Genomic DNA, 23,198 nt, shown 5'->3' with positions numbered 1-23,198 from the left:
GTGGAACTGCCATTCCTTGGACAGGCAACATCAGAAAAGAAATCTTTCAAAAGATTTCAGGAGATAACAGAACAGATCAGGAGGATTACCATGGCATTAATGACTCTGATTGCATCCCCTGCAGCTTAATAATGAGGATCTTGAACTTGTAGGTATATCAACAGAATTTCAGATTCCAGTGGGCAAGGAAAAATAAACAAACACAAACGCTTATTAACTGAATGAATGAAAGGGGGGAAGGTTCATTTGTTGTGTATGATGGATGTGTCTTGCATCAGAAAAAAGTAACATCCTTTTTTAATTATATTCAGAGTGCAGCACACAGAAACAGCAACAAATTCTCACCTTGCTAAATTCCACAGGTAGCTATATAGAATTTAGAGCTGAAATAAGATTTTAAGAGTTCTCCACCCCACCCCCAAAAATATGCTGTTCTGAATTACAGAATAGTTGGCCTATATAGTTACAATTTCAGACCAGTTCTTACATCATCCTATATAGCATGACATATTAAATAACTGTTTTTTTCTTAGTATGCCCTTAGTAGGGTTCCTATTAAAATACAGGTTGGGTTCAGAACTGCTTAGATTTATGTCATTAGATAATGCAATTTTGTGTTTATGTGTGTGTGCGTGTTCTTGAAAGTGGTAATCTATCTTGAACAAAGATTAGTAAAATAGATGATAGATAGATAGATAGATAGATAGATAGATAGATAGATAGATAGATAGATAGAGAGATAGAGAGATAGAGAGATAGAGAGATAGAGAGATAGAGAGATAGAGAGATAGAGATAGAGATAGAGATAGAGATAGAGATAGAGATAGAGATAGAGATAGAGATAGAGATAGAGATAGAGATAGAGATAGAGATAGAGATAGAGATAGACTCACACACCTTCAACAAAAGCTTTAATAAAATACATTACATCTTATCAGGCAGAGGGAGCAAAAGGTGCCTTGGGTACAAAGACTGAAAGTAAGCCTGAGATTAGCAGTCTCACAGACAAAGAGCCAGGAGATTGAAAGATGAAGAGGGAACATGGAGAAAATCCCTAATTCTCTTATATTTACCCCCTTGCAATCAATAGATTATACGGTGCTGAAGAGTTAAGCCCACTGAACTCACATTCCAACACTTGCTGTTTCAGATGCAGGTAAGACTATTATATTTATGCACTTTCCTTGTGGAAATATACATTTCCATAAATATCTCCTTCAGCTTATTGCCCATTGCCCTTTTCCCCAGTCCAATCCAAGTGGTTATCAGAAGGTGAGTACAGATAGGAATGAAGCCAGACACACACATGCAGATCACAAATGGATCCTGTACTGTTTATTACTATATAAACATAGTGCAAAGTGTATGTACACCAATTCTGCAAACAAAGGGGTATGTGTGTGTGTGTATTGATCAATTGCATATGTAAGTATGTATACTAACAAAAGGTTAACTATTAACTAACTATAAGGAATACTAACAGAATTTCAACGAAATGATTCAAATCTCTACTCCTTTATTGTATAATAAAAACACTATGCTGCATGGACTGATTAGCATCACACAACTTATTGACCACAAGGGCCAGTGGGGTAAATAGAGAATTAAGGGTTTACTCTGTATCTCCTCTTTTTCTGCCCACTCTTTATCTATGGCATTGCAATCTTGGGCCATTTCCTTTGTTTTTGTTTCCAGGCACACATGTAACAGAGATATTGCTCTCTGACTCTTCTCCTAGTAGGATGTAGCTAGTTAGGTGCTAGACTTTGCCTATTCCCATCATGTATTTCCCTAAATAAACTTATTTCCTGCTAGTTATAAAACTTGCTTCCTCTAATTATTGCTCAGGTTAGGTTTCTTCTCCCAGGAATGCTCATACTGTACCATACACAAAACTTTTCAACACTTTTCCTTAACCGTTATGTCTGGCAGAAAATAACTTCATATCAACTGTCAAACATGGAGATAATAGTTTCATGGTTTGGGGATGCTTTGATGACTCCGGCCCTGGAAGACTTGCCATTATTGAAAGAAGAAGGAATTCTGTTTTGCACCAGAGAATTCTACAGCAGATTATTAGGTCATCTATCCAACATTTGAAATACAAGCGAATCATGTAGCAAGACAATGAACAAACCCAAACAGGCAAATAAGTCTACTGTCCAAGAGAATGGATGAAGAAATTTGATGTTTTGGAAAGACAAAGTCAAGATTAAGACCTAAACATACAGAAATATATTTGTATCTAAAATGAGAGATTCATGCTAGAAAATTCTAAAATGTTGCTGAGTTAAAGCAGTTTTTCATGGAGCCAAAATTCCTACACAGCAATGTGAGGTACTAATAACCAATTACAGATTTGGTTGATGCAACCAGTTACTAAATCTAAGGGGGGCAATTTATTTTTCACATTGGCATGCTGTCTGTTAGATGAGTTGATTTATGAAATAAATGAAACGAGCACTAAATTTAGATGTTATTTGTTCACTCAGACTCACTTTATGTATCAGTGGGAGGCCCATGAAGCTCTGATAACATTTAGTAGCAAAGATATGAGGGAAAAATCAGAAAATCCAAGAGAGGTTGAATACTTTGAGAAAACTGTAACTACTTGCACAATACCTTGCTTCTTATTTGACTTCTTCTCTGGAGGATACAGCTCACTTACCTCTATTTTATGGGGTAGACAACGGAGGCGGTAACTGAATGCCATTGCTTCTAAAATTACATGCCACCAATGAGATCAACATCCCTCTTCCACACCCCTGCCCCCAGCGCATTTACTGAAAATAATGCAAAACTTTAGAATCCTGTTGTTCAAACTCCCTGTGCTTGTTAAGTGCAGGAGACAATCTGTGGTTGCTTATTTTGTATCTAAGCAACTGTCAGACTCCATATCTACTAATAAGAAAGGGTGTAATTATATGCTGCAGCTTTAATTAGCAGCAGCTGCCTATGTTTATGAAATAAAATGTAAGATTTTTCTGAAGTGCAGAATCCTGATTATATGCAAATTGAAAAGAGACTTTCGGCTGCTTTTCAGAGTTCTTGGCTATAGTGGATATTCCCTGATACTTCATAAATGAAAAGTAAGGCATTCTTGCTGAGTTGTCACACTTTTGTTGCTCACAAGGGATCAGTTGCCTACCTTGCTTATCACACTCCCCATATTGGAGAAACCACTCTTCGTTCCCAATATTCTTTTATTTTGGGACTAAAGGCACTTTATTGGTTTTTTAATCAGGGTGGATTTGTAAACAAAACTAAACAATTCTGTATTAAAAAAACCAAGTAATTTTGTAGGCCCAGAATAGAACAGTATGCATTGATGCATATGTACGTTATAATTAAAATGCATCTATATGCCCACTCCTCCTCAAAAGAATTCTATTTCTTTTTACTTGTTTATTTATATGATTTATATAGCAGCCCATCTCACCTCTAGGCAGCATACAAAGATTAAAACAAATGGAATAATAAGACAGTTTATAAAGCAAAAACTACTATCGTCATTTTCAAAAGCCGTTATCAAAATCAAAACTTGGAGAAGTCCCAGTAATTTTCTATCAAGGTAGAAGGGAGGGATAGACACAAACAATTGACAACATGGGAATCTTTCTCCTTTGGGCTGTTTTTATCTCATCTGTTTCTTATCAAAACTTTGCAACTCTGAGAATTTCACATTTATTCCTCCTCCTCCTCATTTTTGTGTTATCTATGTTTAGTGGTAAGCTTTATGGCAGGATGGCCAGAAGTATGACATAGCTTTTTAAGCCATACTTTTCATTAAGGACCTGAGTTAAAAGTTTCCTTACTAATTAAAGAGTTACTACATATTCTGACATTGTAGTCCAAGCAAACTGAAATGAAACACTATGCATGTCTTCTCAGAAATAAGTCCCTCTTTGCTTAGTAAAGCTTCCTCTGAGAACAGAGTGCTCAGGTTTGTAACTTAACCTCCTCTGTATAAGAAGGCATTGGAACTTAACATTTGTATAATACTGGTTTTATGGCAAACAAATTCATTCTCAACAAGCACAAAACTCTTTTTCCTCTTACTCTGAGAAGTCTCCCTTCCAACTCAGCAGTTACTATAAGCACCATTATGATGAGAGAGAGAATATCCATATATATATCAGGGTAAGTTTAAGAGAAAAAGAAATGGAAAAAACAGGACTGTGTAGTTTCAGTTCAGAGAGATTTACTTTTATGGAAACGTACATAACACTGCTTTGGAATGGAATAGAAGATGAAGACAGAAATTCAAAGAGACTTAATTTCATGTAAACAAATATAAAACATTGGCCATGTACTCAGTTTCTTCAACAAACTATTTGCCCATAAGTCTTACCAATTTGCCTATGTAAAATAAATATTGGACAGATAACTATGGGTCAGAAAAAATGCTTTGTGTTTTGGAACTTAGTTCCTCTAAGTTGCTCATATTTGAGCCTCAGCAAATGGCCTTCTATGAAATGTATGCCTTCCAACTGTTTCAAAGGCTACCACAGCTGGGGTGAAAAACTCCAGACTCTGTTTTCTGCTGTCTGGTAGTCATCTGGATTAATGTAGTCTTCGACTGGCATCAACCCCCATTGCAGCCATTCTGGAGAAGTCATCTGGGGATTCAGGGGCATCTGCCTGCCATACACATAAAAAGGGGGCAGGGCTTCAATCACACAAGATGGTTGTGGCGACTATCTTAACTTTTTTTTACTCCCCACCCCAACCCCACCAAGGTTGTCTCTGTTAGGATTGCACCCTAATATTTTCTCAATATTCTAACTGCTCACAGGCCCCCAAAGGTTGGAGACATCTGAATTAATCACAATCTTATGATGGTGTAGAAATAAATAAATATTTGTTAAGCTAACTAATAGCTAGCCAACCTTGATTTCCTGTGTGTTAAATTTGTGTACAGTCAGGGGAGATGTCTCACTCAAAGGAGCTCGGTTCCTTGAGACAACAGGGAATCCATATAAAATGCTCACTCATGGAGTTCCTATTGCCACCACTTCTACTGGCAGGAGCTCTCATGGTTTCAACAGGGTAAGCCAAAGCTCAAGAAAATAATGTGTGCCCCAGAAATACCTACCAAGTTCTGCTAGACTTACTGGATGCCTGTTTGTTGAAGCTGGTGCTAGATGCCCTGAAGTCATTCTACAAAAAAGTCTAGCTATTCCATGTCATGCAAACCTAGCAAGGGTTCCTGAAAAGGCCCACCATTTAAATTCAGACATGTTGCAGCAATTTTTTTAAAAAATAGCATTGTGGAAAGCAGAAATCTTTCACAAAGCTCATATTGGTGACCAAGCAGCAGCACCCACATGCTGTAGGGGTCAGGCAATGTTTAACTCACAACAAAGCTGTTCAAAACATTTGCACGTGTATGTGATGGACTGCTGCACTTGCACACGAAGGATGTGTTTGTTTGTTTGTTTGATTGTACTTATATTCCGCTTTCTATCTGGGGCAGGTATCCACACAGTGGTATTAAGGCTGAAATTCTACATATTAGGGCAGAGATGATACATTTGTAGCCCACAGCTCCTTTTTTACAGATCCCAAGCTTCCTTCAGCAGCAACTACTGCAAATCAGCAGTTGAAGCAGGAAAACATTCAAACTGTAAAATAAATCCTATTTGAAATCTTAGTTTTGTTTTGTTTTTAAATAATAATAAAATAAGAAGTCTGCGGAATTTCTCCCCAGAAAATCCTCCTTCCAGCTATATATGTGACATGGTACCACCAAAAAGTTGAACACCTTGCAAAGTTATGGGGGTAAGAATGAATAAGCATGCTGGGAACCAGGCTGCAAGTTGCTTGAGTGAGTTCTTTTAACCGTGTTCCAAGGTCATCTTTGAAAGCCTTCTCTGTTAGCAAAGATACTGAAAATACATCTGTGTGCTGAGGTGCCTTACTGGTAGCAACCTCCCCTGCAGAAATGAGACAAGCTCCCCCAGGTGTGCAAATGAAGAGGCGAGAGAAGCTGAACTTCCCCAGTTATTCTGAACGCTAAAGGGTGGAGTGAAAGGCAGCCCCTGTTCCTGGTGCTCCTTCCTTGCATTCTAAATAAGCTTCAGAAAGGAAGGTGAACCAAGCAGTAAGTTGACTCCTTTTCTGCAGTGTTTTGCAATAACATACGACCACTTCACCGACTGTAAGCAATCATTAAGCTTACAGGACAACTGACAACTTCAGGACAACTGACATAGCAGCAGCCACTATCCAGTGTTCAGATTTATCTAATTCCATTTACCTGTCTGTGGTGGCATCTAAGCTGCTCCTTTATAAGCTTCCAGAAGGACAGGCTAAAATTGGAAGAGGGGCACGAAGAGGAGCTCTAGCCTCCACCACCTATAATTTTAGCACTGTCATTTTTTCTGTCTACAAGGTAGGTAACCTTTAGGGGCTGCACTTAAAGGGTGTTTTTGTTTTTGGAGCCCAAGAGTCACAGCGGGCAAATGAATGATATCAGATAAGACACATAGGCGAGGCTGGGATTTTCCTTTTATTTTTGTAAGTGAGCTTTTCCCTGTGTTTTGAGCTGCATTTAACTTATTGGTGAAGTAGTTACATGCTGGAGTAGAAACTAAGGGTTTGTGAGTAGTAGTCTTCCCTTAGGCATGAAAACCAGCTAGGTAGCTTTGGGCCAGTCACTTTCTCTCAGCCCAACTCTCTTTCACCCAGATCTACTGTATATACTTGTGGATAAACTGAGAATTTTAGGTGCCAAAATACGTCCAAAAAATCAGTTCAGGTTATCTGTGGATGGGCTTATCAGCAAGTATATATGGTAATATGTTTTTAAAGTACCCATATTTCCCATATATACTCATGGATAAACCCATCCACAGATAAGCAGACCGTCGAAGTTTTAACTGAAATACCATGAAAAATATGGGTCAGCTTATCCAAGGGTGCCACATTTTTCATGGTATTTTGGTTAAAAATTCAGCTTATCTGCAGACAGGCTTATACACGAGTATATACAGTATATAAAAGGAAGATATAAATCTAATAAACAAATTGTAATAGTAATTGTTCCACCTCAAAATGATGGAATATCATGGTGCCAGTTTACAACAATTGCAGTAAGAGAGGAGTCAGTGGTTTCAGATTAGAGGTTGAGAAGATTACAGGTAGTCCTTGACTTACGACCATTCATTTAGCGACTGCTGGAAGTTACAACAGTGCTGAACAAATGATGGTTACAACTGGTCCTTGGAGTTACAGTAGTCCCAGCACCCTTGTGGTCATATGATCATGATCTGGGCTTGGCAACCCCTTCGCACTTATGATCAGTTGCCAAGCACCCCACAATCACATGATCGTCATTTGCAACCTTCCCTGCCAGCTTCCCCAGAAAGTCAGTGGGAAAGTTGGCAGGGAAGCTTGCAAGTCACTGAGGTAAGTCTCCCCCACCTGTGCACCCTTCCCAGCCTCTCTGCTCTCATGCGACACAGGCCACTCGCACACCCCTGCTCACCCTCCCCGACCTGTGCAGCACCTCTTGCGCACCCCCATGCACCCTCCCCAAACTGCGCAGAGCCTCTTGCACATCCCCTCACCCCCTCGCGCACCCTCCCTCACCCTCACCCCCCCTCACTTCCTCCCCCACCCAGCAATAGCTTACCCTTACCTGCCTGTCGGCCTGGGACTTGCAACTTTCTGCGGGCTTCCCCACTGACTTTGGTTGTGGGAAGCCAGCAGGAAGTTGCCTTGACTAATGACCATAGGATTCAGTTAATGACAGCAACCAGGACTGCAAGGATTGCCATCACTAAGCGATGTGGTCATGCTTTACAACCACATCTCTTAGCAATGAAAGTTCTGGTCCCAATTGTCATTGTAAGTTGAGGACTACCTGTATATTCAACCCTGGATCTGAATAGTGCCCATCCTCTAGAATGAATAAGAATTAGACACTAGTACTTGTTACAATCAGCACCACAAAGATTAACTGGATTGCATAAATTAATCAAAAGAACAAAGAAACAAGGGAAGCAAACATTCGGCAAACATTCAGAACACAGAGCTACCACAGTGTGAAAATGACTTCTACTTGCAATGCTGCTGTGAAAAAGCCAGGATCCTTCACCCTGCTGTGTCTGGGTTGCAAAAATTCTGAGGACCACAAAATGTGGAGTGAGGAGAGTTTTCTGTACCACCGTGCTGCCCTCCAATGGCCATCTAGATTTCTGCAGTTCAGATATAGTAGCGATGTTTGTAGGAAAAAAGACAGCAACTGTGTGGGGATATCAAGCATTGTCCTTTGTGCTGTTCATCATTGTGCATTTCATTTCATTTTGTGTAATTATTATGAATAGCCACGAAGCATTTCCATTTTATTTCAATAAGGCTATCTCTCCCATATCTGACAGAGCTGGGGAGACAAACATCAAACCTTTTGTCTCACGTACTGAATTATATGTAACAGCCAGCTTTCTTCGAGCACTTCCCAGAAATCTACTTGTACAGTTTTTCTGTGCTTTACTTCTCTTCCTTAAGCCTGTATTCTTTAATGTTGACCCTTAACAATGTTCTTTATAATTGTCTACGCAAGTTGATGATGTCTTTGGGATACAGAGGATTTAACAGCAGCACAATATGTTCGTCAGAGATTTCTGAGCTGCAATTTGTTTGCTTCCTTCTGGTGACATCTAGTGTTGGATCATCACTATTCCTGGAGCCACTGTATTACTTTTTTCGCAGTCGCAAAGGAGAGGAAGGTGAAAGACTTAGCTGCAAAAAATGTGTTGTTGTTTTTAATGAAGTGGAATTTAAAAGATACGTATGGAAATAAAATGTCTTATTGAAAAATTTGACAAACACTGTCTGTCTGTCTGTCCATCAATCCACATATATATATTCTTTCACACAGACATACCTGGAATTAACATTTGATTTGAGCCAGTTCTCTACAAGGATGGCAAAAATAATCTTATGGCATATAGTGTTTTGGCATGAGCCATAATCAGAAGCCCTATCATTAAAAGAACTAAAACTGAACCCTATATATTAAATCACAGAGAGAATTCTTCATTTCTCTGCTACTTTTCTCTGGCCCCCTAAACCAAACTGCTCTGGAATCAGCAAGGAATAAGTTATAGTAAAACCTGCCTTGGCGCCTATGAACCCAGATCATTGTATCTCACTTTATGTCATAGTATATTTATATACAAGAACACCTATTTAATCACTTGAACTTGAAGAGAGCCAGTCTGGTGTAGTGGTTAAGGTGCTGGTCTAGAAATCAGGAGACTGAGTTCCAGGCCTCCCTTAGGCATGAAAGCCAGCTGGATGACTTTGGACCAGTGCCTCTCTCTCTTAGCCCAAAAGGGAGGATAACAACAACAACAACAACAACAACCTTGACATGGTTCTGGGGCTTGTGTGCTCTGAGGAGGATGAGAGCTATGTCAGAGGTTCAACCATACTGGACAGGTCTCATCAGAGGAGCCAGACAAAGAGTGTCTCTCCCATAAACAATATGGTGAGATGTAATTTACAGAAACCCATACAGGATTGGTCATTGCCCGGGTCAACAAGGGCCACACTAGGTGTTCTAGTTCCTGGACATCTGGTGACAAATGGGTTACAGGACTCAGGATTGTTGGCTGAGCAACCAGGGCCTGCAGCTGCAGAACTATTGGAAGAAAAGTTGTTTACCTGTCGCAAATATACAAAGACTGAAAACAAAGAAATAATTATTTGCTATTACAAATCAAGTCCAACAAGAAGAGGATATCTGAAAAGAATGCTCCAGTTCTGGAAAGAACAACATCCAGAATCAGATATAACACAACAGAGGCTAGCAGATCAACACTGAATTATAACACAAAATAAAGTATTCACAGAAGTAGAATTGGAAGAACTGCAAAGGTATACCCAGGGCAAAGAAATCAAAGCCTTGCCAGAAGTAGCTCAGACAGTAGAGTCTTCTCCTCAGAAAGAACAAAGCCCTCTAACTAAAAAACAAGAGGAATTGAAACAAAGAATAACTGAACATCTAGAACAACACAAAAACAACAGAATAAGGTTGCCTGCATTGAAGCTTGTTACAAAGAAACAGCTAGCACAAGTATTGAACAATGCCAATACTGTAATATCAAATATAAGTACTAGCTCACTGCAAGAAACAAACCAACTGAAGTACAGCACGGCTGCAGTTATAACTGAATACCTTGGATGCAAAATCAACAAATAAGAAAAAAGCCAAACAGTGCACCACCAAAATGGAAGATCAGGTTGGAAAATAAGATCAGCATGCTAAGATCAGATGCAACAAACTAGAACGGATGAAAGAAAAGAAGCTGAAGAACAAAAAAACCAAAGAATACCTGATCAAGAAATATCACCTAGAAACAAGGAAGGTCAAGGAAGCACTGGAAATAATAAAGCAGCAAATAACAGCCATAGCCAAAAAGATCAGCAGATATGAAGCTCAAATTGCACACCACAGGCAGAATTTCCAATTTCAATCGAATCAGAAATGTTTCTACCAATCCATCAATGGAGAGACTGCAATGATGGACTCCAGTCTCCAGTCAACACCTGACAAAGAAACAGTGCAGTTCTGGGTGCAGCTATGGAACAACCCAAAGAAATACAACAAGAATGCAGTTTGGATAAAGATAAGAATAAAAAAGAAGCTGAAATAAAAGAACTTGTAATAACAGCAGAAATGGTGGAGAAAAGGGCAAGGAAGATCAAGAATTGGTCAGCACCAGGTGAAGATGAACTGCATGGATTTTGACTGAAACATCTGACAGTTCTGCACCCACTCGTTGCCAAGCAGTTTAACACTGCAAGGAGGTGAAATTGAAGATTGGTTAACATCTGGCAAAACGTGCCTGATAATGAAAGATTAAAAAAAAGGGGGGGGGCAGCACCAGGCAACTACAGGCCAATTACCTGTTTACCAACAATTTTCAAATTGCTAACTGGTATGGTAGCTGATGCAGTCCAACAGCACCTAGTTGAAAACAAGCTCTTTCCATGTGAGCAGAAGGGAAACCACCCAAACATCAGAGGAACAAAAGATCAGCTCCTGACAGGATGATTTTGGAAAACTGTAAGAGAAGGAAGACCAACTTGAATGTAGCTTGGATTGATTATAAGAAGGCATTCAACTCCCTGCCACATGACTGGATAATCAAGTGCCTAGAAATAACAGGAGTCAGTAGAAACATCAGAAGCTTTGTGCAAAGATCAATGGCACAATGGAAGACACAGTTGCTGGTCAATGGCAATAGACTGGGAGAAGCTAACATCAAGAGAGAAATCTTTCAAGGTGATTCACTATCACCACTACTGTTTGTCATTGCATTGACTCCTCTGTCAACAATACTGAACAAGTCAGGACATGGCTATCAAACATCAAAAACATCTGCCAAATTATCCCATCTTCTTTACATGGACAATCTGAAGCTGTATGGAAAAACACCATCTGAAATGGAATCACTGCTCATCACTGTCCAAATATACAGCCAAGATATTGCAATGGAGTTTGGACTGGACAAATGTGCCACCCTTACCATCAACAGGCGAAAAATAGTGAAAACTGAAGGAATCAAGATGCCCAATGGAAATAACATCAAGAGTCTAGACAAAGAAGATTGCTACAAATACCTGGGCATCCTTCAGGCTGACAACATCAAGCACACTGAAATCAAGTAGAAGGTTAGTAGTGAATACAACAGAAGAGTGAAGAAAATCTTAAAGTCCAAACTCAGTGGCGGAAATACCATCAAGGCAATTAACACCTGGGCAATTCCATTCATTAGATACACAGCTGGAATAGTGGATTGGACTCAAGCTGAACTAAAAGCCCTGGATAGGAAGACCAGAAAAATAATGACAATGAATCATGCCCTTCATCCACACAGTAACATTGACAGACTCTACTTACCAAGGAGCATAGGTGGGCATGGAATGTTACAAGTACACCAGATAGTTGAAGAAGAAAAAAAGGGTATTGGAAGAATATCTGAAGGACAGTGAAGAAGATGCACTGAAGCTAGAACACCATGAAGGCTTATTGAATACCAAAGAGACCAAAATGACCTATAAGAAAGACCAAATGAAGAATAGAAAAGAGAGATGGCAAGGCAATGTATTACATGGCCAGTGCAAAAAAACTAGCAGGTAAAGCAGATAACAGGAAGACCTGGCAATGGCTAAGAGCAGGAAAGCTGAAGAAAGAGACAGTAATTCTGGCTGCATAAGACCAAGCCTTAAGGACAAATGCATATAAAGCCAGAATTGAGAAGACAGCAACAGGCAGCAAATGCTGCCTCTGCAAAGAAGCTAAAGAAACAGTGGACCGCCTAGTTAGGTGCTGCAAAAAGATCACACAGACTGGCTATAAACAATGGCATGACAAAGTAGCAAAATGTCTGCAAGAAATACCATTTGCCTCCAAGCAAGAACTGGTGGGATGACAAAACAGACAAAGGAATAGAAAATGAAGAAGCTAAAGTGCTCTGGGACTTTAGAATTCAAGCAGACAAGTGCCTGCCACACTACACCCCAGACTTAACAATTGTTGATAAGAGAGACAAAAAACTCTGGATAGTGGACATTGCAATACCTGGAGACAGCAGAATGGAAGAGAAAGAACTGGGGAAAATCACAAAATATAAAGACCTACAAATAGAATGACTGTGGCAAAAGAAAGCAAAGATAGTATCATTGGTTATAGGTGCCTTAGGTGCAATCCCAAAACATCTGGAGCACCAATTGAAGACCCTTGGCATCGACAAAATCACCATCAGTCAATTGCAAAAAGCAGTTTTACTTGGAACAGCTTATATCCTGCGACAATACCTTTAACACCATCAAACAACATCTGCCTATTCCAGGTCCTTGGGACGGACTCGATAGGTGGATAAAAATGCCAAATCCAGTCTAAACTTCTGGCTGACTATGCAACCAACCATAATAATAATATTCCCTTCATATTCTCTGTGTGTGTGCCACTGAAACATGGGGTTGGCCACTGTAGAAATACAATGTTGGACAAAATCCTATCCAGCAGAGGCCGGCTGTGCTCTGTATTTGTCAAGGCCAGTCAAAGATATTTGCTATCTAACAGGAAGAATAAGATGGCACTCTCCTTCACCTCTATGTATAAAAGTTAACTGGATCAGTAACAAATGGCTTTTAATTCAACAGCATCCTTCACACTGCATGCAAGGACAACAGGGCAGCATAAGGGATATAGGCCAGGCAGATTATAGTGTGCGTGTAGCTGTTTTCGTACACTATGCTGGTTCTCCTCACCTCTCACCACAGAAGTAATCAATTCCCTTTGCCTGGTGGCAGAGACTTTCAGTTCTTTGGGTCCAATGGAGCAGCCCTCAATTAGGCATAGGTATGCATTTATGTATGATAAATTGATATGGCATGGTTATGGAGAGTATGCTACATGTGTGGGTGACTGATGAATGGGTCAATTATTTGAATGGGCTACTATATATGTGAGAATGAATGTCTGTGCCTGCACAAATGAATTTCCCCCACTTCTGCTTTGTGGTTCTCCAAAATGGAACATGACCCAAAAATGTAATTAAAGATGCCAGAGATTGTATCTGGGACATTCTATAAAAGTTCTTCTCTCACACATAGTTCATGTATTGAATATTCACAAATAAATGGGGGAGGAGAGCAAAGGACAAAGAAAGGACAGGGCTAAAGCTGCTACTGCTTTTTCTCACTGGAATTTGAAAGATCTCCTCTTGCTTTGCTTTAAAGAGCAACTTCATCAGCAGTAAATAGCAATGGACATTTGTTTTCTTCCTTGGGAAAGCTACTCTTGCCACTTGTTCCAGAACTGCCAACTCATTCTAAACCAGAAGGCCCTATTTGATTCTTGGGCAAGTTTCAGCTGCGGTTCCTCGGTGAAGAGAAGGGACTTTGTATGTTGCAAGGATCATGAGGGGAAAACAAAGCTTGGGATTAACTTGCTTTTTTGTGGGTTTGGGCAAAACAAAAAAAGGGTGCAAGCCACCAAGCCATTAAGAGCTGGTGTAACGTGTGTTCTCAGCATCACAGTAAAGACCAACAGCTTGCCACCTCTGCCTCTTTGAAATGCAGTTTATGAGAATTACACCTTTGCCTATATAGCACAGACTTTATACATGATTTTCTATGTGGCTGGTAGTATCTAGCATTACATTCATTCTACTTCTGTCTCCCCATCATTTACTTTCACTATGTTTATGATACTGGCAGAATCATACACTCCTTCACCACATACCTAGTTTTCCACTTTCCTTTTTTACTTCTCTTTTCTCCCCACTTGGAAAACCGGCACCTTGATAAAATTCTATTGTCCATTCAAAGAAGGATGGAAAATGTGAATGTTGTATATTCTTTAAAAGTACTTATAATAAGGAGGCCGATTTCTTAAGAAATGTGTGCAAGGTGAAAGTACTGTTAATTTTTACTAATGAAATCATCTTTATATTCAGTCTAATACCAGCCTGTTGCTTTTACATCTCAGTCCTCTAGCTTTGTTTTTGCTTCTTTTCATCTTTTTATTAATCTTTTTACACCCAACACTTGTGTGAAATCATCCACTCATAATTTCAGTTGGTGTCCATACACATTTCCTCTACTGTTGACTCTACTTGTCAATAGTTCACTTGGCACTTAGAAAAACTGGCACTCTTCTTTCACACATTCCTTGTCGCTGTTGACACTTTTAGCATATTTGCAGTAAAATATTCTGCAAAAGCCAATTCAAAACAAAATACAAGAACTTCATATTGCCAAACTCATCTCAGATATGGCACAGCAGCAGAATGAATATATCAGGATCACCTAGAACACTTACTGGCGCCCTGTTGTACATTTTTTTAAGGACTGAAATTTTCTAAATTTTGTATTCAATTTGTTAATATAAAAGACTGTACCAGGAAAATCTTCAGTCACGTTTTCCCAGATATTGATGTAAGCAAGTCATAAAGAAGCATATGGACTGATATAGTGAACCTAATGATAGTATGGAGGATGGTTGCCTACATACATGATGTCATCTTACATATAAAATCCTAGATGGATCTTAAATCTTTGATGTATGTCTCAGGTCTGGGAGAGGAATCATTATCCAGCTAGAATACCCCTTCTTCCCAGAATTACTTAGTAAAAAGAAAAATTATGTAGATTACCAGCAGTCAGGATGGCCCACCTGACATTCCCACTTGACAGACTAGGGTTTTCTCACCTCCTGTGAAGGGTCTGTCCCTTCACCCCAATCCTAGTTAAAAATAAAATTTTAAAAAGGTGATTTGGATTTTCTTTCCTAAAGTCCAGAAATATAGAACCTAACAAATGTTTTGAAAATCCTGAAAATATAAGGGGTAGCTGTGCAGTCATGCAGTTTGGCACATGAAAAAAGTTGTAATGAGAAACCGTCCTTTAAAGCAATACAGCTAAATCTGTAGAGATAAAAAGGAGTTTTCTTCTGTGGGGAACGGGAAATGAAAAATGACAACAAGGGAAAAGAGCAATCACACACAGAAAATTTGAAACAAAATCAACAACATCAGAATAAGCTGGTTAGGTATTATCTATAGAATCTTGGGTTTCAGAGTATACTGTAGCAGGGTTCATTGCAGGCAAGACAGTTTGAGAGAAAGCATCTTGACCTCCTGCTTACTGTAGATATTACTAGGTAGACAGGTAGGCTTCTCTTTTTTGAGCAATAATTTCACATTTTAATAGAAATAGAGAACCACGAAAAATAATAACTAAAGGAACATTTTTATTTTGCCTAATCTGGTTCTAACTAGGTTAATTACTGAGTGAAAACAGCTTGTATCCAAGATGCATATTTGGAAAGAAGAGTCTTGGTCTATTTTGTCTTTTTAGCATGAAGCAAGCTCAGGAAACACTCTACCCAAAGTGACCTCACCAGAGTGGGCTTGGTTGAAATCCTTAGATCCATTTTTTTTCCCATTGGGGAAAAAGATTAAATGGCAAAAAATAGTGCCTTAATAACCATTCCTCAAAAGGCCATTATTTGTAGGTTCTGGAGTACATAAATGAGATTTTGTGGGGCAGACTGTAGCCACCTCTCCTCCAGGGGACATTATCACCATCTCTCACTATATGAAGCTGAAAAGATACTGTACATGCAGATCAGCTCATTAAAATTTAGTATTTAAAAATTAATCTCAACTCCTCTGACATAGGATGATCATATAAGCCAAAAAAAGCAGAATTTCAGTATTGATACCATAACATTTCCAAGACTAAAAAAAATTAAATAGCAGTATCCAGTATGTATACTTTTAGGATTTTTTAGTCTCTAAGTGTTCCTAAGTAATATTGGTTGGTAACTTATGCTGCTTACAGTATATATTTGGATTCCTGCACTAAACTGGGGGTTAGTCTTGATAGCTTAAGTAGCTCCTTTCCACTCCATGATTCTAATCCCATGGACTAGAACTTCAACATATAAATTGAACAGTAAATCCGCACCATTCCTATACTATAAATAAATGCAGTAAGACTAGCAAAACAGAAGCTTCAGGAATATACAGGTAGTCCTTACTTACCAACCACAATCTCCGTTGCTAAGCAACAGTCGTAAAATGAAACATGACCACACCCAATTTATGTCAGTTCTGGCTGCGGTCGTGAAGTAAATTACCTAGGGCCATTAAGCACAACATCACATGACTACTTGTGACTTCCTGCCATCTTTCCCATTGACTTTGCTTGTCAGAAACCGGCTGTGAAGGTCGCAAATGGCAATCACGTGACCGTGGGACACTGAAACCATTGTAAATGTGCACCGGTTGCCAAGCACCCAAATTGCGATCATGTGACTGCTGGGATGCTGCAACAGCCACAAGTTCGAGGACCAGTCATAAATCAACTTTTTCAGTGCTGTCATAATTTCAAACAGTCCCTGAATGAGAGTGGTAAGGACTGCCTGTATTTGTTATTTAAAACAAGCAAGACACCATTTAAAATTTAACATACTTGTCTAAAAATATATTCCCTTTTGAAAAGATCCTGCTAAAACTGTGGAAGGCTTAAAGTACCACTGGGGTACAGAACCTAACCTACTAATAGCCTACAGCTAATTGGCAAGGCGAGATGGAGGTATCCAATGTGCTCCAAGTAGTGGCATTCTGAGAACTTCATGACCTCTAAAGGATCAGGTTGGGATGCTATATGGCTTCAACCCTGGAGGCTCAAGTGGCCTTTAGGGCGCAAACTGTATTTCATGAATTGAGGCACTACAGCTATTTACTGACAATCTGATCACAAGCATGCTTTTCTTGATTACATTTCATGTACTCTGTTGCAATGCATTATACTTAACAGCTAACTTAAATAGTTCGAAGAACAAGATTGCCTGCTCAAACTTTTGAGTAAAACACTTTTACTTGCACATTTTTATTTTTCACTATGTAGCTATTTTTGGCACATTAATCAATTGCCACTGTTTAAAGATTGGTCTTTTTGCTGTATACACCCTTGTTTTCCAAAGAACTCAGGTCATAATTTCAAAACATCTTACTCCCAAATAATTTGCTCAAGCATTTCTGCCTCAGAGGCCTTTTTCTTTCTGATCTTCACTGTCACTGAGGTAAGACACAAGGTAAGGAAAGATGGAACTGTCTTGAGTGCAGCTATAGGAATGTGCTCCTTAGCAAAACTGAGATAGTGCAGTTAAAGTTCATCTTTACAAGATGCTCTTTCATTTAAACAGCCCTATATGATTCATCAGGTTTCATTAACTCTGATATCATGTTCCTACATAACTGAGTGCTTTTTCTATTATACCAATCTGATTTTATTTTTAATGTAAGCTTCTATGGTAATGTCAGCTGAAGAACAAGATAATAAGTATATACAATATTTGTTTGAAAAGGCTTGATAGCATGATTTGCTATGGATGGAGAATTTTTTTTTACCATAACATGGACCTGTTTTGAGTGTTAGTGTATCCAGAAGCCCATCCCCATTGTCTTACATAATGTACCTTCAAATCTAATCTTAGATTTGCTTAATTTAGAAATGTTTATTTGTAAAAGAAAATACTTGTGTATTCCAGTCTTAGGATAGCTGATTCACTGTAAGAAGTATGAAATGTTTATTTCTTATTCTACCAAATTAAAAAAATGGTAAAATTATACTCTATGCTGCTGGTATAAAAAATGAGATTTATCCAGACTACCGTTTACTAGGAAAATAAGGAAACTCTGTTCCTTTCACAAGGTTATTACTGATTTATAATACAGTATTTCAATAAGTTAAAATAAAGAATTAAAAGCTTCCTCCTTTCTCCTTCACCTTCTAGCTTTTATGAAAATAAAAGACCACATTCACTCATACATGATTATTTTAATTAAGGTTTCCCCAACCAGGACACCTGCACAATTCCTATCATCTAACAACTGGCTCTTCTGATCAGGATTAATCTAAAACATCTAAAAGCTATCAGATTGGAGAAAGTTAAGTCTATGTAATTTGAATTCTGTTTATTCCATTAATGCAACTCAAGGTACGTAAGACATCATCTAAAATGTTCAAATTGACTTCAAGGTATTTCCTAGACACCTTTTTTAAAATCACACAACATAATGACTACAAAGAAGAGAACAAAACACATCCTCTCTCTCTCTCTGAAACACTCAGATCGCTTCTCCCTTTTAAGATATACCTGTAATGAATATTTTTACCAATAAAGAAGGAACACGACTAATGCATTCTTTTAGTTACTAAACCTTACAGGAAGCATGCCAAGATGTTTTCTGGTCCCCACAGAGTATACATGAGATGATTAATAGTTGGTATTCATAAAAGTCAAGAGGCCTTTTAAAGCGTTTCGTTATTCATTTGTGACAGTTTCAGCAAATCTATTCCCATACCCCAGATGGTTAATACTGACAACTTACATAGTGAACATTAAAATAAATATTTATACTGGGATGGGACTACCATCTATACATATGGTAAGGGACAGGACTTCATATGCACCAGGGAGATTTCAGAGAGGTTTTCTAAGACAGATTCTTGGCTAATAGTATCTGCCACTTATGATGCTAGTATTTGTGCTATCAAAAGAACATCTACATCAGGCCTGCACAACCTGTAGAGGGGAAAGGGCTATATTGATAAGTTAAAAATTGTTGCAGGCTGCAAAGGAATACCTGGCATGCAAATCAGATGTTTTGCAGTTAGCAGAGCGGAACAGCACTGGAGCTGGCAGTGGCAGCAGTGAGACTTTGAGGAACTCAGTAGCTTGTCTTTTGAGGCAGTGGCAGTGCATTTATTACTTTTGTAAAAATGCCAGTGGGCCGTACAAGGCTGCTTGGCAGGCCCCATGCGGACTGTATGTTGTGCAGGCCTGATCTATATTGAATGTAGGATGTTGGTTCTGGATTTAACCTCAGGCAACTCTACTAGAAAGAATCTTATTTTGATTGCAGCACAAGTTCCTTGTCCTTCTCAAAACCGTCCAAACGGAGTAAGTTGGTTAAATAAATGTAATTATTTTTATTTATCCACATTTGTAGCTTAAGCTTTCTCCAGACATCCCAAGAAAAGCAGGGTGCACAGGATCATCTTTGTAAACACAGAGGCACATGTAATGAGGTAGGATAAAGGCAAGTTGCAGAGGACAACTGAACTTTTAGCACTTCAAAAGATAATACCATTAGATAAGCAAGAAGTAAAATATCAAAGTGTCAAGTGTATATGCCCAATGAACATCTTACAAGCTGGTCTTTGAATGATTCAATAAAAATATGCTGATTTATTTTCTCTCTTATTCTGGAATAACATATTGATTTCTGAGATTGTTTTTATATTACAGGAACTTAAATACAAGAAACCATCATTGGTTCGCAGAAATCTCAACTTCAAAACGTAGTGCCAAAGAAGGTGTCCTAGCTTCAAAAACATACATTAGTTATAGACAAATATAAAATATCTAAGTATAATTTTTAAACTATCCTATGCAGTTTATTTTGCACTTACAATTTACAATGCTTTGACCATTAAACAAAACTTATTGGTAACTAAAAGCAAACCCAAAATACAAATCAATATAATATAGAAAGAAATCCTATTTACTGTTATATCACTCCCAGTGCTTGTGCCATTTTGTTTTTTAGCTCAATTATTTACTATTTATATGAGGAAAATGTAAAGAAATATTTAGTGTAGGTAAATTAGTATATAAATTGAATTTTACTGTAACCTAATTCTGTTAATTTAATATTGTAGTAGCCTGCCACTTTCTCAAGAAGCCTGATATAGCCAGAATTCAATTGAGAAGGTTGACATTTTGAAGCACTTAATAGGAAAGGAAGTTATGGACCATTTCAATACAGTGAGGTACATTAGCTGAACTAGAGGTTTAGTATGCTTATTGCAAATTACTCTTAGTTATAACAAGCAATGTTTCTTTTCTGATGTTATTGCTGTGGATAATATGGCTGTTGTGGATAAGGGTATCCAGGCTGCTGAGGTCCTGGATAAGGGGCTTGTCCAGGATTTGGGTACCCAGGAGATGGTGTATATGGCAGATTGTACTGGCCATACATATAAGGATTATAGCCCAATGGCAAAGGCATCTGGCAATATCTGTAAAAAAAATATATACATATTTTATTAGAATAAAGAATAGGTATTTCTATGCTTTGACCAATCAACAAATCTTCAAATATCACTCCAAACAAATCTTAGAGGATACAGAAATAATCCATATCTCATAAGGCTACTGAATTAAACACTGAAGAATCTACACATGAAAGTATCTAATCTAATCTTATCATCATGCAAGAACTAGCAAATGAACCTCTACTTACAACCTTAACGATGAAAGAAGATCATAACAAATTGTCTTACATCAATCAAAACCTAATCTGGATATGGGCATAACATAATTCAAGCACTTACATATGCAGTGTACTTTTACAAGTACTTTATTTCTGGCTCCACAGACCTTATACAAGGTATTGTAAACTACTGAGCCAAACATGCAATCACATGAAGACCTGCATGCTATATTCTGAATCATTTTCACTCTCTCTAACAACAAATACAGATAGTGAGAGGGAAATAGGTCACAGGAAACAAAAGAATATTAGCCTGCCATTCAGAATTCCAAGGTTTATGTAAATCATTCTTAAAAATCTAAAAAGTCATCTACTGAGGTGAACAGCAGATTGAATTGGTGACTTGGTAGTCACAAAATTTTGAATGTCAGCCAAAATGAAATCCCAGAAACTAGAGTGGGAGGATTGAAATACTTTTAGAATCTTATAATTCATAGAACCTTAGAGAAAACGCCTGACAGGAAATATGAAAAGGAGTATTACTTTTAAGAAGCATTGATCCATGAGCACATTGTGCCACAGGTCCTATTTATTTCCCCCAAACATTATCTGCACCAAAACTATTTAATACGTGAAGCTATTATGTTCAGTAATAGTAGCACCAAGTCCAGAAGTGTCTTAACTGTATGACATTAATTAGATCACATTTTTGCAAACTTACCCAGGAAATCCTGGATATGTTGGATAAGGTGGCCCCTGGGCCTGTGAAGGTGCTGCATTAGCTACAGAACCTGCTGGAGAAGGTGATATCCCAGTGGTTGCTGGACCAGGAGTAGTGACTGTAGATGCTGTAGAAATTACTGGTGGAGGAGGGCGTGCTGGTGGCTGCGGTTTACTAGACTAAATAATAGAATTATATATAATGTAAGATAGAAGTACAGTTCTATTCTTTATATTTTATATTTACGGCAATCATAATTCTGAAAAGCTGACTAAGAATAAACATAAGCACCACCTGTAACAGTAAGTGCTACACAATGAGATAAATTTATTTAAATCAATGCCTTTTAAATATTGAAAAGAAACACCTGTTAAATTAACTACTTAAATCAACTTTGTCAACAAATGATAGTCCTTCATTTGTTTCTTATCCAATTAATAAATCTGATTGTTAAAATATATTTATAACTCAGTGGAATTGTAACATCACAATTCAGATTGTTTTGTAAATTGTAAACATAGTAGCTTTAATCTACAAAATGGTACACAATAGTCATAATCTCTATCAAGCTGTTGATATAATGGCAATATGTTAGACTTATCCATTTTACTGTTCCTTTCTGTGTCTTATCAATCATCCTTTCTCTTTTGCTTGGCCCAACTCTGGCATCACCGCGCCAGAGAACAATTCTGTGCAGCCTATATCTTTACACTTAGGATTTTGTTAGAAAAACAATAACTGAAAACTCAAAATTATCAAGAATAAGTGCAGCTTGTTGGTGATTAGATTGGTTTTCAAATGATATTTTGATTAGAGAGAGAGACAGTATTCCCTCTCCCTCTCATTTGCCTGGCTAAGAATAGGTTCTCTCTCAGCTGTGCTTTGCACTGTAACTTTTCAGTATACAAGGCTGTTATTCCAGTTTACTGAAACAGATACATGTAGAAGAAGCACAATACAGTGACTATTACTGTTGCTTTACTTACCACATTGGTTCGGGGAGCTGGAGTTGGAGTAGATGATGTAGGGGGCTTGTTTCCTCCAGAGTGGACAGTTTGATATGCAGGCACAGAAGGAAAAGAAGGAGCACTGGGTTCTCTGGCAATACTCTGCTGCAAATCTCTTAAAAGAAAAGCATAATAACATTGGAAGTTAAACATGGAGAATCAGACCATTATTTTAGCCTATTATAGAACACCTGGAATGTATTTTGTATTTAGATCCTGGCTTCAGCTTCTGAGAGGAAAAACTACAAATCAATATTCAGTTCAAGTCAAGTCCATAATTAAATTCACCTTCATCTAGCCACAGCCTAGCATAATTAGACTTAAGGTCTCAGTGAAAAGTCTTTTTTGGATGAAAAGGTATTTAAGGAATGAATTCAAAAACAGTACTTTATAAAGGAATGTTAATAATTCTATAAAATAATATTAAAGCAATGCTCCAGACTTGAAGCACTAGGTCCTGTTTCAAGCATCACTTTTGCTCCTGCAAAGGATTTCTCTGTGCATCTTCCCCAACTTTCAAAATGGAAAACAGAGATGGGGAAGTTGTGACTTTCTAGTTGTTGCTGAGGTTTAAAGAACAAGCAAACATATCCATTGCATACAAATATCAATGAGTAAGAAGAATCACAATTATCCTCAAGATCTGTGAAACAAAAAGGC

At 38.2% G+C, this 23,198-nt stretch overlaps 1 protein-coding gene across 3 annotated transcripts in view; it reads right to left on the bottom strand.

Moving 5' to 3' along the window:
* Positions 1–19,763: 19,763 nt before the first annotated feature.
* Positions 19,764–23,198, bottom strand: part of PDCD6IP (programmed cell death 6 interacting protein) — a 32,235-nt gene continuing 28,800 nt past the window's right edge. For all 3 annotated transcript variants that reach the window (XM_088150949.1, XM_088150951.1, XM_088150952.1), the window contains exons 16-18: positions 22,518–22,653; positions 21,532–21,710; positions 19,764–20,616 (exon numbers count right to left, since the gene is read on the bottom strand). In XM_088150949.1, coding sequence (XP_088007075.1) covers positions 20,448–20,616; positions 21,532–21,710; positions 22,518–22,653 — 484 coding nt within the window. In that variant the 3' untranslated portion in view covers positions 19,764–20,447. The remainder of the gene's footprint in view (positions 20,617–21,531; positions 21,711–22,517; positions 22,654–23,198) is intronic.

Source organism: Python bivittatus, unplaced genomic scaffold (assembly GCF_059951505.1).
Source record: "Python bivittatus isolate LINGU-HERP-01145 unplaced genomic scaffold, Pbiv_v1 ctg000610_np1212, whole genome shotgun sequence".
Taxonomy (NCBI): Eukaryota; Metazoa; Chordata; class Lepidosauria; order Squamata; family Pythonidae; genus Python; species Python bivittatus.
Note: the sequence above shows the minus strand (reverse complement) of the source record. Positions and strands in the feature narration are given on the sequence as shown.